Source organism: Misgurnus anguillicaudatus, chromosome 21, assembly GCF_027580225.2.
Source record: "Misgurnus anguillicaudatus chromosome 21, ASM2758022v2, whole genome shotgun sequence".
Classification (NCBI taxonomy): Eukaryota; Metazoa; Chordata; class Actinopteri; order Cypriniformes; family Cobitidae; genus Misgurnus; species Misgurnus anguillicaudatus.
The window spans coordinates 48,603,640-48,617,662 of record NC_073357.2 but is presented as its reverse complement, the minus strand read 5'-3'; the positions used below and the strand labels follow the sequence as shown (position 1 = coordinate 48,617,662).

Sequence of the window (14,023 nt, the reverse complement as noted above, 5' to 3'; positions counted from 1 at the left end):
GCTGGCCAAGTATTCACATCTGTGTTTCTGTACTCGTGTAGAGTATGTTTCTGTATTACGAGCGATTAGCATGCTGGCTGCCCGAGCTTCACTTCTTGAACTTTGCCCAACCCATCTTTAGCAGATGTGTGTTAGCAGTCAGTATATAATCCTTATAGGGGGACAGCGGGTATGTTTGTGTTAGCATAAAGCCGGCAGACTCACAGTTATGCATCTGTCATGTATTGTTATATCTGAAATATTTAAAGCCTTCGTCCTGCCACATCATGACTCACTTCATTCCAGAAACGTAGATGTTGTCAGATATTTTGTCTCACTTTATATTTCTCTCTCTCTCTCTCTCTCTCTCTCTCTCTCTCTCTCTCTCTCTCTCTCTCGCATTGTCAAATGCAATCTCCGCACCCTTCCCCCATTTCCTTTGTGCTTTCTCTCTCTCACTCTTTTCCTCAGTCTAGTGTACAGTACACACTGCTGGTTTGAATGAGGTGATTAGTAACAGATGGTGCCGCTTTAAAAGGGCAAGGAATGTTTTGCCGCAGTAGGTCACTGGGCCATGGTCGCTTTCTTTCTCTTTCTTCTTACTCTCTCACTCTCTGTGGCTCTCAAAAAGTTTATTCCAGCAAGCTATAGCCGTCATTTCACTGTCTTAAGTTAACTATAGACTAGGGATGCACGATATATCGGCCGACATATCGTTATCGGCCGATAACTGCTAATTTTTAATATTATCGGTTATCGGTCTGATAGCAAAATTAGGCCGATAAATGAAAGCCGATAAATTATGGATTATTTTGGTTTGTTGAACCACATCACTTGCTCATTGCTGGCCATGTGGAGTTTTGATTGGTGCTTTCTGTGACATAGCAGGAAGATGACACGTGTTGCGGGCTTAAGAAGAGTATGCTAGTCTAGCGCAAAGACAAGATGTCCGCGGTCTGCGAGTTTTTCATTGTGAAAATAATATGAATATTTATCGGCCCTAGGGTTAGGGTTAGGGTTCCCTACTATAGACCCAATATATTGGGAAACCCACACTAGCAAAAATAAACTTGAATTTGGTTACATGTTACCAAAATAACTTGCGAGATGCATGATATTCCATCTAACCAAAGTCAGTAGTGATTACAAAGCGTTTGGATTCATTTATTTATTTATTTTAGGGGCTATGGTTAGACGTCTATAAAATTTTCATGGACAGCCCAAATATTGCCTTATTTTAGCCTAGACGTCTGGGCTGTGCTTGGACGGCTATTAGACTTTTAAAATTGCTTGTTGGTTATTTGTGGATGTGCTGCGTAATCATAATATTTTCTTTTTCTTCTAGCCTCTTGCAACGTAGTAAGCATTGCTTGAAGTAAATATGCATTGCGATTGATGCTTTGTCAGCAATTGTGTGAATCTTAATGCTTGAAGTTGATATTTATTTTAATCAGTATCAGTTGAGACAGTTAACACCAATATTTAAAGGTTCACATCCTGAACTGCTCTAAATGGTGCACACATCCTGGGTTGTGGTGGATCTAGGTGTTATTGCACATACAGGATTATTTTTAGTTTGAACAAACATCCTGTACACACCTCTTAGAGAAATAAAAAAATTAAATAAAACCGCAAAAAAAAAAAACTTTGGTTTGTGCTGTCATTGCGATTTTTTTGCTGCTCCTAATTGCGTTGGAGCCTTCCTGATCCAAAATCGTAAATATAATTTAAAACTTGGCAACTGTGCCTTGGGAAAACAGATATGAATCTGATCTTCAACTCCCGCGCAAAATTCAAATACACTATTTATTAAAAAACTTAAGACGATGTCTGTGCAACAAAAGGCAGCACTTGAGGATGTTACTGTATGTTGCACTATATGTTGGGCAGGGGACGCGCGTCTACTGGCTTGGCATGAACTGGAACGCGCAGTACAGAGCAGCAGGAGAGTGACGGCGTGATGATTTAACGTACAGGTCCATGACGGGGAAAAGCGTTCACAAAACTCTCTCTCTCAAAGTTTTATTTATTTGTTTAATATCATTCGAGTTTGTCATAGGATTCTTTTATTTGTTCTAGAAAGTTTTTTTATCCGCTGTCGTCACTCCATAAAGCAACGAGCGTGTCGTCTTGTTTGTGTGCCTCTTTGCTGGCTAACTTCCGGGTGACGTATTCACGTTTGGGAGGAGTTATGCGCTGAAATATGTGGTTTCATCAACCAGATGTACAGTATTTACACTTGCCCAGTTTAGTCTGAAATGCGTCCCTGACAACCTCCTGAAGGATTTAAATCCGTCTCAAAAACGTTTCGGAGGGCATTTACACGTGGTCTTTTTTACGATGGGATAGCTATCCGATCAAATAAAACGCATGAGGTGACCAGGTGTAAAAAGCCCCATTTTATGTTGGCATTAAAAAGAAACCGTATAGTATAATGATACATTACACATGTAATTATAATAGATGATCAACTAGCCTACCAGATGAGTTGTATGTTACCAGTTTTAGGGGTTGTTATCAGGACCATCAGACCTCATATAATATGACTGACCAATCAGAATCAAGTTTTCCAGAGAGCTGTGTACTGGTTTAATAAAACCAGTTTTATTTTTGTGTAATAAAACATTTTACAAGTTACATTTATTTCACCTTGCTCTTTATTAGACATCACAGTCTGGATAGATAGGGGCTGTAAAAATGCACCAGCAAAAATGTAAGTGAAGGTGAAGTAAGGATACAAACACAATGACTTTTGCTCTGATGTGGCCTCTTTTTTTTCAAGTCTTCCTTTCTACTAAGAGCTATGAGTAATTTCACTACAGCTGATGGCTGAATTGCACATGTTTTACCTCAGTGAGAAACACACACACATACACAAGCCCAATTCTTTTTGTTCCTCTAACCCAGCTGTGCATAAAACAAGCACATTAATCTAAGAAGAAGTTTGCTGGACAGTTATCCCAGACTCCGGTGGTTGAAAATAGAAGAATAATGAGAACACACACACACACACACACACACACACACACACACACACACACACACACACACACACACACACACACACACACACACACACACACACACACACACTTTTTCCTTTTCCACTGCATGCCCTCTGTTTTAGAAGACAGCCTTAAGAGGCATCCGGCTTTCGTCTATGTCTCCGTCATTTGCAACTTATTATTTTAGATTCAGCAATACTCATCTTCATCATCATCATCTCATTTTTATCAGCTGGGTTCATCAGCTGTAATTCAATATATTCAAAACTGCAACACAAAGCTAGTGTTTATGCTCTTATAATTGCAAGGATATGCAAGACAAATATTTGAACATCAAAAAAATTACACACGTCACCTTTAAAAGTGAATACATAAATGCTAGCAAAGCTTTATTGCTAAACGGTCTCGCCAGCTATTCATCCACTGAGGATAACAGTTTGGAGAGTGTGGGAGCAAAACGATGGATGTGCTACATTAGTTAGAGGAAGCAGATGGATGCGCACTTGCTTACATTTGGCAGCAAACCTGCACAAAATATACAATAAAAGCTGATACTCAGCGAAAACGTAAAAACGTGAATATAGAGTGATATATTATTGTTGCGTTTAATGCATTTGAGTCTGGCAGTGTGTAAATTATACAGGTATGCATGCATTATGCACAATGCTACATCTATAAGAGATGTTTTTTTTTTTTAAAGAAGCATTGTTTGCTGCAGTGCTGTGACTCCATAACTAACATAGCTCATGCCGAGAAGCTGCCTCAAATCATGTTCCCCTCTTTTCTTCTGCATCTTGCCTACTGGGGCTTCACTATAGAAATGAATCAGCGTTCAAGGTTCAATTGATTGGACAGCATAGACTACTATGCAACGCTTGTACTGCTCAGAACTACTAACAGGTGATTTGGCTTCCATTCTATTTAAAGATAAAACATTAATGGTTTTAGCTGAGTGGTTCTTTGACCACAGGGACCTTGTGAAATTAATTAAACTTAAGCTCACATTTTTAGATTATTGTGCCCAATTGTAAAGGTGGTTGTTAAAGAAAAGTCATTTAGTTTCCCTGTTGTGCTCTCAAAGCAAATATGCTCTGCCTTGCAAACACAAAAAAGATATTTTGCCACCAGATACATTTTTTAGCAAGCCTGTTTTATTTCACGCTTAATACAAATTCCACCTAAATCCATCCAAATATTAATGAATATCTTTGGGTCTCATGAAATGAAAAAGTAAAGAAGCTGTCACTGGGGTGGTACCCTTTTAAAAATTGTGTATATTAGTACTTCAATATTGGTGTGTTTTTAGTGTGTTTTCAATTGTTTCCAAAGGAAGCGCAGCGTTTTTTAAAAAATCCAGTAGCTGGCATTTTTTCCACGCTAAGGGGGCGTGCACACCAAAGCTTTTAAACGTGGCTGAAAATGCCAGGCGGAGAGAAAACCACAGAGCGCCGGCTTTCAGCGCGGAAAAAAACGCCAGCTGCTGGCTTTTTTGAAAACGCCTCACTTCCATTGAAAACATATCCCGGACGCCAGCGTAAAAGCTTTTGGTTTGCACGCCCCCTAAAAGCTGGCACTCTGCGGTTTTTCTGCGGTCAGCGCTGAGCGCCGAGATATAAAAATATTTAACTTTGAGTGAAAAGCTCAGCTTGTCAAGGTCAGTTCACACACGGCCGTCCAATCACAGCGGAGAAGGGGCACACCAAAGTTTTCAGCCGCGTTTTAAGGCTTTGGTGTGCACGCCCCCTAATAGTAACAGCAACCAGTTTGTGCAGATCTTGCACAATTTTGGGAGCATGACCCACTCTTTTATTTTGAGAGCATACAGATATAAATGCCAGTTGCCTTCAGTTAGGGATGTACAAAACATTTGAACAACTGACTGGCAGGATGTATAAATGACTGGTGGATCGTTCATTATTTTGCATATAGATTATGCATAATAATGGCAATAATGCTCTCAGCAGGTGATTTAATGGTAGTTAGGTTAATGTCAGGTATGCAGTCATTGCTATTAAAAACTGGTGGATTTTTTTTTTAGATGTGTCTGTTATCACCTTGATGTGCTATTGTAATCTTGTAAATGTTTTGGATTTGGTTCTTTCTCATGTACCCGCACAGCACTTTTTTGTGAGAGGTTATTATTGCGCGAATCACTGTAAAGTGACTCCGGAATAATGAATATGAAATCATTTAGATTTTTTGTAAGAATTACAACTATTTTAATCTCAGTATTGTTCATATGCTATTGTTAAGATAAACTCACTACTTAACCTAATTTACCAACTAGTCTGGCAAATAGTCGACTAGTTAACTACCTTAATTTCCCAACATCCCTAATTAAGTCATACAAAACTTTCCACTAATATTTGTACTTATTAACCTTGGGTGTAAAATTGTCCAAATTGTAAAATTTTATGCACGCTTGGAGAAATGCGCAGGGTTGGGGGATGGATTAAAGGCTTGCAACACAAGTACTCACCAATCTATTTTCATGAGATTGCTCTCTTGTGCAATTTTACACACACTCTGATCTACTAGAAAGGGAAAGATAGCTGTTCAAGCTTGTTGCTTGTAACACTCGTAACACATTTGAAGCAAGTGGCAACCTTCGGGTCTCTCGCTTGAATCTTGATTTAAACTGCAATTCAACGACTGACCAAGAGACAGCCTCCAAAAGTGAGTCGATCCTTCATGACAACTGTGAGGGGGTGAATTTTTTTGTTGCTTATCTGTTTAAATTGTACTAAGCTTTAAAGTCATGCATAATTAAGGGCGTGACCACTTGGATTACAGAGACTTGTCACTAGGGCTGCAACGATTCGTCGATGTTGTCGACAAAAATCGATAATAGAAATAGTCGACAATGAATATCATTGTCGACGTTGTCGCCAGACATGAGTCGCACATGCGCATTAGCTTCTCTGCTCAGCGATAACACACAGAAATGGCAGCGTCCAACGCAGCAGATGCGCGTACCAAAACATCTGAGGTTTGGGAGCATTTTAGCCTGGATACGGCGAATAAAAAGATTACCTGCATGGTTTTCAAAGCAGTCTTTGCATTTCACGGCAGCACCTCGGTCAAGCACGAACATTTAAAGAGAAAGCACGTCGGACAGTTGAATTAAACAGAGTTTGACTCGCCTCGGTAAGATTTAAATAACATGGAAGCCAATACGTTTTGTTTTGGATGTACATTGTACATTTTATATGCGTATTTTTGCTTTAAAATAAATAAATAAAGGATTTAACGTTATGCCCGACTGTGCCTGACAAAATTTTAAATTAAATGCATGCAGTCTGAAGAAGAGAGCCACGGACGCCTTTCTGCAAAAGAAGCAGATGTGCACCCCACAACAGGCGAATGCCCTCACTGAGTATATATACTGTATATATATAACTGTTTTTTTTTTATTTTTCAGAAATCTCGTTTTTTGGTTGTGCATTCAAATTAATATCAATTCAACTGCAGTTGGTTTGTTTTGATTTAAACCTTCAAAACTTAAAAAATACAGCATATATATATTTATATATATAAATATTAGGGCTGTCAAAATAAACGCGTTAACGCAAATTCATTTTAACGGCACTAATTTTATTAACGCGCGATTAACGCAACACGCAATTTCTGTTTGACCCACAGCTGGATGAATTGAGAAGCAGCAAGTAACCGGCGCTGTCTAGATGTTCGGAGCTTTTCATAAAAATAAGAACATTAAGCTGTCGTCTAGCGAATCCAATGCTCTAAATGGTCATTAAACATCTAAAATTATCTTTATCTGCACGTTTCCTGAGAGGTGTACCGTCTCAAATCCATATAAAGCAAAGATGCGTCTTCTTTCACTTTTTAGTTTCGTTTTTAAAGCATTCAGAAATGATAGAAAATAGACTGCAGGACTTGCTTGATGTTAAAATAATTATTAAGAGAGATAAAGTTCGGAAATTGATTGATGTTAAAAGAGTTATTAAGAGTGACAAGGCTCAAAAGCGATGTCTGACGCAGACGTCTGAAGCGCATGCACACAAACATGCGAGTGCGCGACCCAAGATATATAGACATCTTACACAAAATTACAGTTTTAAAAATATCTGTTTTGACAAGAATTCACGCAGGTATGACCTATAATCTGTTATATCTAAAGTGAATGTTTGGTTAACTGTTAAGGAAAAGTATCTGTTGTGTAACATTAGGCTATATTAAACCTTTGCATTAGCCTACAGTATCTTAAAGCGGTCTGTCTCAATGTCAAAATTAAACAATAAAAGAAAAACATATATGTAACATATATTGATATTGTTTTTGCTCTGCGTAAACAGGTGTAGTTATGTCATGCTTTATCAGATTCCAACAATTGTTCCAATGGTTTTGAAGTTTTTTAATAGAGAATGTTAAAATAATTTGCTCATCCCAACTCAATTTGCCAGCACAGGTCACAAATGATGCAGCAGCAAACAGAAATGGAGAAAGAACAAGGTCTTCTAAAGGGAAAATCATGTATAAAACTATGACTGATGGTTCTGTTGAAAATGTAAACAGGCTGTTGTAGACATACATTTTCTTATAGCATATATATTGACCAAATCCATGCTGATTAGAGCATTAAAAACTTGAAAAGTGTTACATTTAGGTAAATTTAGAACAGATAAAAATAATTTATTGACAGCCCTAATAAATAAAATAGCTGAAATACATAACTTCGTTTTGGTAAAATCATAGTAGCTGCAATTATTAAAAATGTATAACTTGTTTTCATTAAATGTAAAAAATGTTCATTGAACTACCCCCTTCTTTCTTGTTTACACTCTTTTTTCACAGAATTAAATCTATCTCATGCTTAATTTTAGAAAAAAATAATTATTATTCGATTAGTCGACTAATCGTTTCAATAGTCGGTGACTAGTCGACTATTAAAATAGTCGTTAGTTGCAGCCCTACTTGTCACTACCGTTGAGCTCGGTGGGCCTGGTTTTAGCAACCAGGCACCTCAGCTCCACCCACATTTAATCTCTTTGCCCATTTTCGGTTATCTGGGAGTAGCACATGGTAACACGGTTCCAAGATGGCGACAGCCGGCTTGCCCACTTTGAGCTTCAAAAATAGTCTTCAGGACCCGGTTGCATGAAACTCCTTAAGTGAGGGTTTCTCTGAGGGAGAAAAAAATTCCTAAGGTAATCAATTTCTTTAAGAGCGTTGCAATAAAGGTCTTACCTGTCACCCTTACCTAAGTGTTTATACTAAGTATTTTACGGTAGTCTCTGCTAAAACACGGCAATGGAGAAGCAGTTGCTATAGTTACAAAATCTCAAAGCGTAAACAAATCAACGCACGCAGCTCAACAGACGGCAGATTTGTGTACAATGAAACGTCGCAAGTAACAGACTGTAAAGTACCGCATGTATAAAACTTCAAAGTAATTCAAACTTGAAGCACTTTAGATTGAATGACGATCCAACCGCTATTCTCCTAATAAATGCGCATTACTTTTCTCTAAGGGATTATTTTGATTGTTAGAAATGCGTGTTAATACTTTCTTTTCTTAAATAACCATAAAATCAGACATCGCTATGATGTTAAGGGACCTCTTATAGTCCCTTACGTTTTTAAGGGAAAATGGAACTTAAGGACTTTGTAGCAACGCATAGCAGAACTTTTTCTTGCAAATTTTTTATTAGGGGTTCCCTTAACCTTATATTTAAGGGATTTCTTAGCTTAAGGACTTTCATGCAACCAGGCACAGAATCCTCAGGTGTGGTTATGGACACTACGTCCATTATTTTATACAGTCTATTTGAACATTACCTTTTACCTACAACATGAATATTCTTCATATTCTGAAGCAGAGATCTTCAACTTTTTTCCTCAATCTATAGAGAGGAGGGGCAAAGACCCCCAGTACATGTATCAAATTAAGACTGGATTTACATACTTTGTTATTACTCATGTTATGATGATGTTTAAAGATATTAAAATAATCATTTTCGGTATACACAGTCACATACTTCATACTGTTAACATAATGTACTACATAACAGTTTAAATTTACTGAACAAATTTGAATATGTATTTGATGCCTAAATTTAACTTTCCCAAAAAAATATTTTGAATGCAAACAATATTTGGAGACCCCCGGTAATACCACCACGGACCCCCTGTTGAAGACCTGAAAGCATTCTTAAAATTTCCTGAGAAATCTCAGGTATACAAGCAATATTAATTTTAATGCTAAACCTAATACATCTATGGCAAGCCAAACTATAGTGGCTTATTGGCCATAATGCTCCAAATAACAAAGCGGACCTCTATTCTTTAAGCTAATTGAACACACATTTTTTCCTGGGAATTTGAACTACAAAGCAACTAGAGCTTTGTATATATTAAGTCAGAAGTGTATGTTTCATTTTGTAAATTATTTGGGAGAAAGAACAAAAGTACTGTTATGCAGGGTCCTTAATAAGGTGTATTTGTCATGGGGCTTAGGCCTACAGGTTTCTCTAAACAAGCAAGATTAGCGTTAAAATGGCTCTTAGGAACATTGTAATTCACTGCATAAATGAAACAATGTGGCTCATGCCTTGTTAATCACATTAATAGAGGTTTTGTGTTTTTTTTCTCCACAACCCACAATTGTTAGCCACTGTGGCCTAGTTGTACGACCCTAATGAATGTGTATCCTAAAGCTGTGATTTGCTTGTGCAATGAATGCTCCTATGTGGATGTGAGGTTGCTAATTAGGTGGGGTTGTTTTGCTTGCGTCTTTTGTAATACACGAAGAGAGAGTGTCGTTGTTCGCTACAATGTGAAGTGTTAAAATTGTAAATTAAATGAAAAAGAGATGTTTGCTAGAGTAAGAGTTTTCAGCATTTGTAAAGCACCTTTTCTCCTAGAGCTGTTATGTTTGATGTTTTGGGAATTGGAGTCTCGTGAAACGTGAAAACCATTGGACCTGTAGATAGCGTTGCGCTCTCAGTAATAAATACACAAATCAAACTGTCAGATGTGTTCTCTCATTAAAATGTAATGGACCTCTAGTCCTCCCGCAAACAGGCGCAGATGGACGCAACAGTCTCTTCTCTCCAATTCCACCATCTCAGCAGAAGCCCGAACGGCGGCTTTAGATTGAAATTGTGCCCTCATTTCACCAGCGGGTCATCACTTTGATTCGATGCATGTTTCAAGATTTCATTTCCTAGCATATTCCTCGCTCTTAAACAGCTCTTTCCAAAATGGTGGTCCTTATGGCTCACGTCTGCTGTTTTGGTGGTATTGCCATGTTGAAGCTTCATCTCTTTCAAAAGCCTGCAGTGCAATTTCATTTTCAATGGAATATTGGATTCAGATCTGCTAGGTATAAAAATGTCTTGCAGATGTGCTCACGCACACACACACACACACACACACGCACGCAGACACACACACACACACATAAAAGTTTCTCAAGGTTAGTCAGTGTCTGCCCTTATTTCAATAGTTTCTATAGTTTGTCTGGAATATATGTGGCCTGAAAGTATCACATGATTACAATTTCAAGGAACGATAAGTGGAGTATATTAAAACAATTTTTGTCACCCTCACTGATCTTATTTTTTTATATTAAAATGACTATGTCCTATTTCGATTTAATATCCAAAGGCAATTTTAAAGGCGGGGTGCAAGATTTTTGAGAAACGCTTTGGAAAAGGGAGTTGGGCCGAGTACCACATTTGTAGTCAATCAGCAGTAAGGGGCGTGTCTACTAACACACATCGTTGCCTGTGTTGCGTATGTGTGGGGCGGGTCTATCAAAAGAAGGTTCAGATTCTATTGTTTGTTTAGGTGATTTTAAATGTCAACATTTGCTTTCAGAGACCTTGCCTTTAAGTTTATTTTGAGTTTTCTCTTACAGCTAATTGTGGGTAATATACACTGAAAAAAATGATTCATTCAATTTACTCAATTTTTTGAGGTAAGTGGATGTAATCAATTTATTTAAGCTACATTTAAACAATTTTTAAATCTCGTCTGGCGCTAGCACTTTTAGCATATCTTAGCACAATCCATTGAATCTGATTAGACCATTAGCATAGCGCTAAAAAATAACCAAAGAGTTTTGATATTTTTCCTATTTAAAACTTGACTCTTCTGTAGCCACATCGTGCACTAAGACCAACGGAAAAAAGTTGCGATTTTCTAGGCAGATATGGCTCTCATTCTGGTGTAATAGTCAAGTACTTTGCTCCTGTAACATGGCTGCAGCAGGCATAGTGATATTACGCACTGCCCGAAAATAGTCCCCTGCCAATGAAAGTAACCAAGGGGACAATTTTTGGCCAGTGCGTAATATCACGATGCTAATGGTCTAATCAGATTCAATGGATTAGAAAAGCTATGCTAAAAGTCCTAGCGCCAGACCCGGGGATCAGCAGAATGGATTTTAAAACGGTAAGAATCAAAATGAGCTGGAAAATGAGAATATTTCCAAAGAAAGTGGAATGTCCCTTTAAATAATTTGATTGCAACCACTTACCTTAAAAATTGAATAAATTTAAAGATTTTTTTTTCAGTGTACTTGGATCTGCACTTCAAGTGTTTTTAACAGAAATAGTATACATCTAGGTATTTTATGGATACTTATTTACATCCTATGGTTTAGGGCACACTAATTCTAATTTCAAGAGTTGGGGTGGACAGCGATTTGGGATGCTGGGGATTTTTTTAAACGGTCCAAGCTATAGCATGAGTTTTATCGGACACACGCGTGTTCCCACAGTTAAACACCTGGCCTGAAGTTAACTTCAGTCTGTGTTTGTTTATCCGTCTGGCTGGTGGCTAAACTGACCACTGGAACAAACATCTTGTCAAGAATAATAATGTTTTGGTTCCCTAAAGACGAGGGGAGCTGGCAAGCATGGATCGCCGCTGTATGAGGAGAGGTTTGGCAGCCATTTACTTTAGTGATGCAGCAAATAGTCTAGAAATAGCAGTTTCAGAATTATGTGTCTGCTCATCTTTTGAAAAGGCTGCAAATATTAAAGTTTGTACATATAAATGTGTTCACCATGCCAGTGGCACACAAACATTTTTGTAACAGCTTGTTTTGGTTTAAAAGACGTGTGTGTGTGTGTGTGTGTATATGTGTGTGCCCTGATGAATATACTAAATTACGGAGTCAGTCCTCATATCCCTTCTTCTCCCAGCTCTAATCATCTCTCTCTCTCTTTCTCTCTGGCCCTGTCCAAAGCCACACAATAACACTCCAGCTAAAGTCTGCCCTCTTATCAGCCTGATATTTTCCAATAGTGAATGCTGTGATGAAGAAAGACTCACTTCAGAAGGGAATGAGGGACCAGAGCCGGGTTGATGGCCAGTGGAGATCCTATGTTTTTATTTTCTCTGCTTTGAAACATGTGATGCTTAGAAAGGAAACAATTGCATCTGAAGTCTGAGAGGGTCTATATTAATATTTTAAGTTATTCAGAGGACAGCTGGGGATTTTAAATGAAGCTGACATAAAGCTACCCTTGGCAAAATGAGATGTGTTTTAGGGCAAATGTAAATTCATGCTTGATTTCCAATGGATGCTTACACAGTTAACAGGTTAAAACACCATTTACATATTATTTTTTCCTATCAAATTATTTTAATTCGAAAGTCACATTTTAAAATGATGTTGCATTTCTTCAAACATATAAAAGGCATATTTCATGTAGCTTTGTTGTTAATATATGTATGATGATGTGATGATTTTTGATAATAAGAACTTGCCTTAAAAATAAATTTACAAAATTATTTATATACCTTTAAAATAATTTACTTTCACCATTAGTCAGGAAATACTCGGGTGCAGATGCTGAGCTGCATTTTCAATTTTTTGAGTAGTCAGCAAATACCGGCTGCACACACCATTCATCGTTTCAAATAATTGCAAATTAATTTTGATTTCGACATGACCAAAGTGATTTATGAATAAGAGAGATCTTTAGTTAGTCAATTTCCACCCGCCTCACACATTTAGGCATATTTGAGGAATTGTTGCTAGCATGATTGCTGGACATGTCATGATTATCTCATTGACAGAGTAATTGGCCAATCACAGTGATGTGATTGGTCAACATTCAAGTGACTTCTCGCCTCCCTCTCTTACATTCACGTCACGCTTTAGGACCTCACTGAGAATGCATAGATGCATTAAACATCTTCTTTCTGAAATGTAATGCCCTGGTTGGAAAAAATCTTTTTTGTTTTTCACATCTAGATTTTTTAAGGTGATGTCTCCCTTCACAAACACAACAATTAGCTCTTATTAAATCTTTTTTTTTTTAGTTCTGGATATGCATTTTAAAGTATTGCATTAGAAGTGCTGTGTGTAATTATTATGTATATATAAATACACACACATTCGTGTATGTATTTAAGAAACATTTACATGTGTATATATATTTATTTATATTTCCATATATTCCAAATTATATATAAATAAAAAAACTATATTAAAATAAAACATTTCTTAAATGTATATATATGTATGTGTGTGTGTATTTAAATATACATAATATTTACACACATCACAAACTCATATATTATGCAAAAAGTACTTTTATTTTGTATGAGATTAATCTAGATTAATCTATGCCCGCAGCATTAGAAAAAATATATTGCTGTTAAATGGCAGAAACGTCTTACAATTGTGTGTGTTTTGTGTGTATGTGTGGATATCACAGTGATGGCTTGTTTTTACACTTTGTCTCTTTTAGGGAGCTCCTGGGTCACGAGTTTTCTGAGACTCACTATGAGAATGGCCTTCCCATTACCCAAACCAGCAATCACACGGTAAGCAGGATTGAGATCTCTCTTGTCACTTTCTGTCTGTGTTTGTGTTTTCTCCCTGTCTTTGCTTTTCTAACTTCAGACTTGGGTTCCAGTGAGTTTCATTTGGTTGACATCTTAGTATACCTCTATCGCAAAAGCAGGCTTTCTCATGAATGTTGCATAAAAGAGTAAAGCATATTTAGTTTTTTCTTCCCATTGTGACATTTTCCCTCCTACAATCCATTAGACTTGAT

At 37.4% G+C, this 14,023-nt stretch overlaps 1 protein-coding gene across 1 annotated transcript in view; it reads left to right on the top strand.

Annotated features, from left to right (window-relative positions):
* The window catches only part of adam19a (ADAM metallopeptidase domain 19a), a 125,796-nt gene that overhangs the window by 51,285 nt on the left and 60,488 nt on the right, over nt 1–14,023 (top strand). Inside the window, exon 4 of the mRNA XM_055211459.2 lies at nt 13,715–13,790. Within this exon, the coding sequence (XP_055067434.2) occupies nt 13,715–13,790 (76 nt within the window). The remainder of the gene's footprint in view (nt 1–13,714; nt 13,791–14,023) is intronic.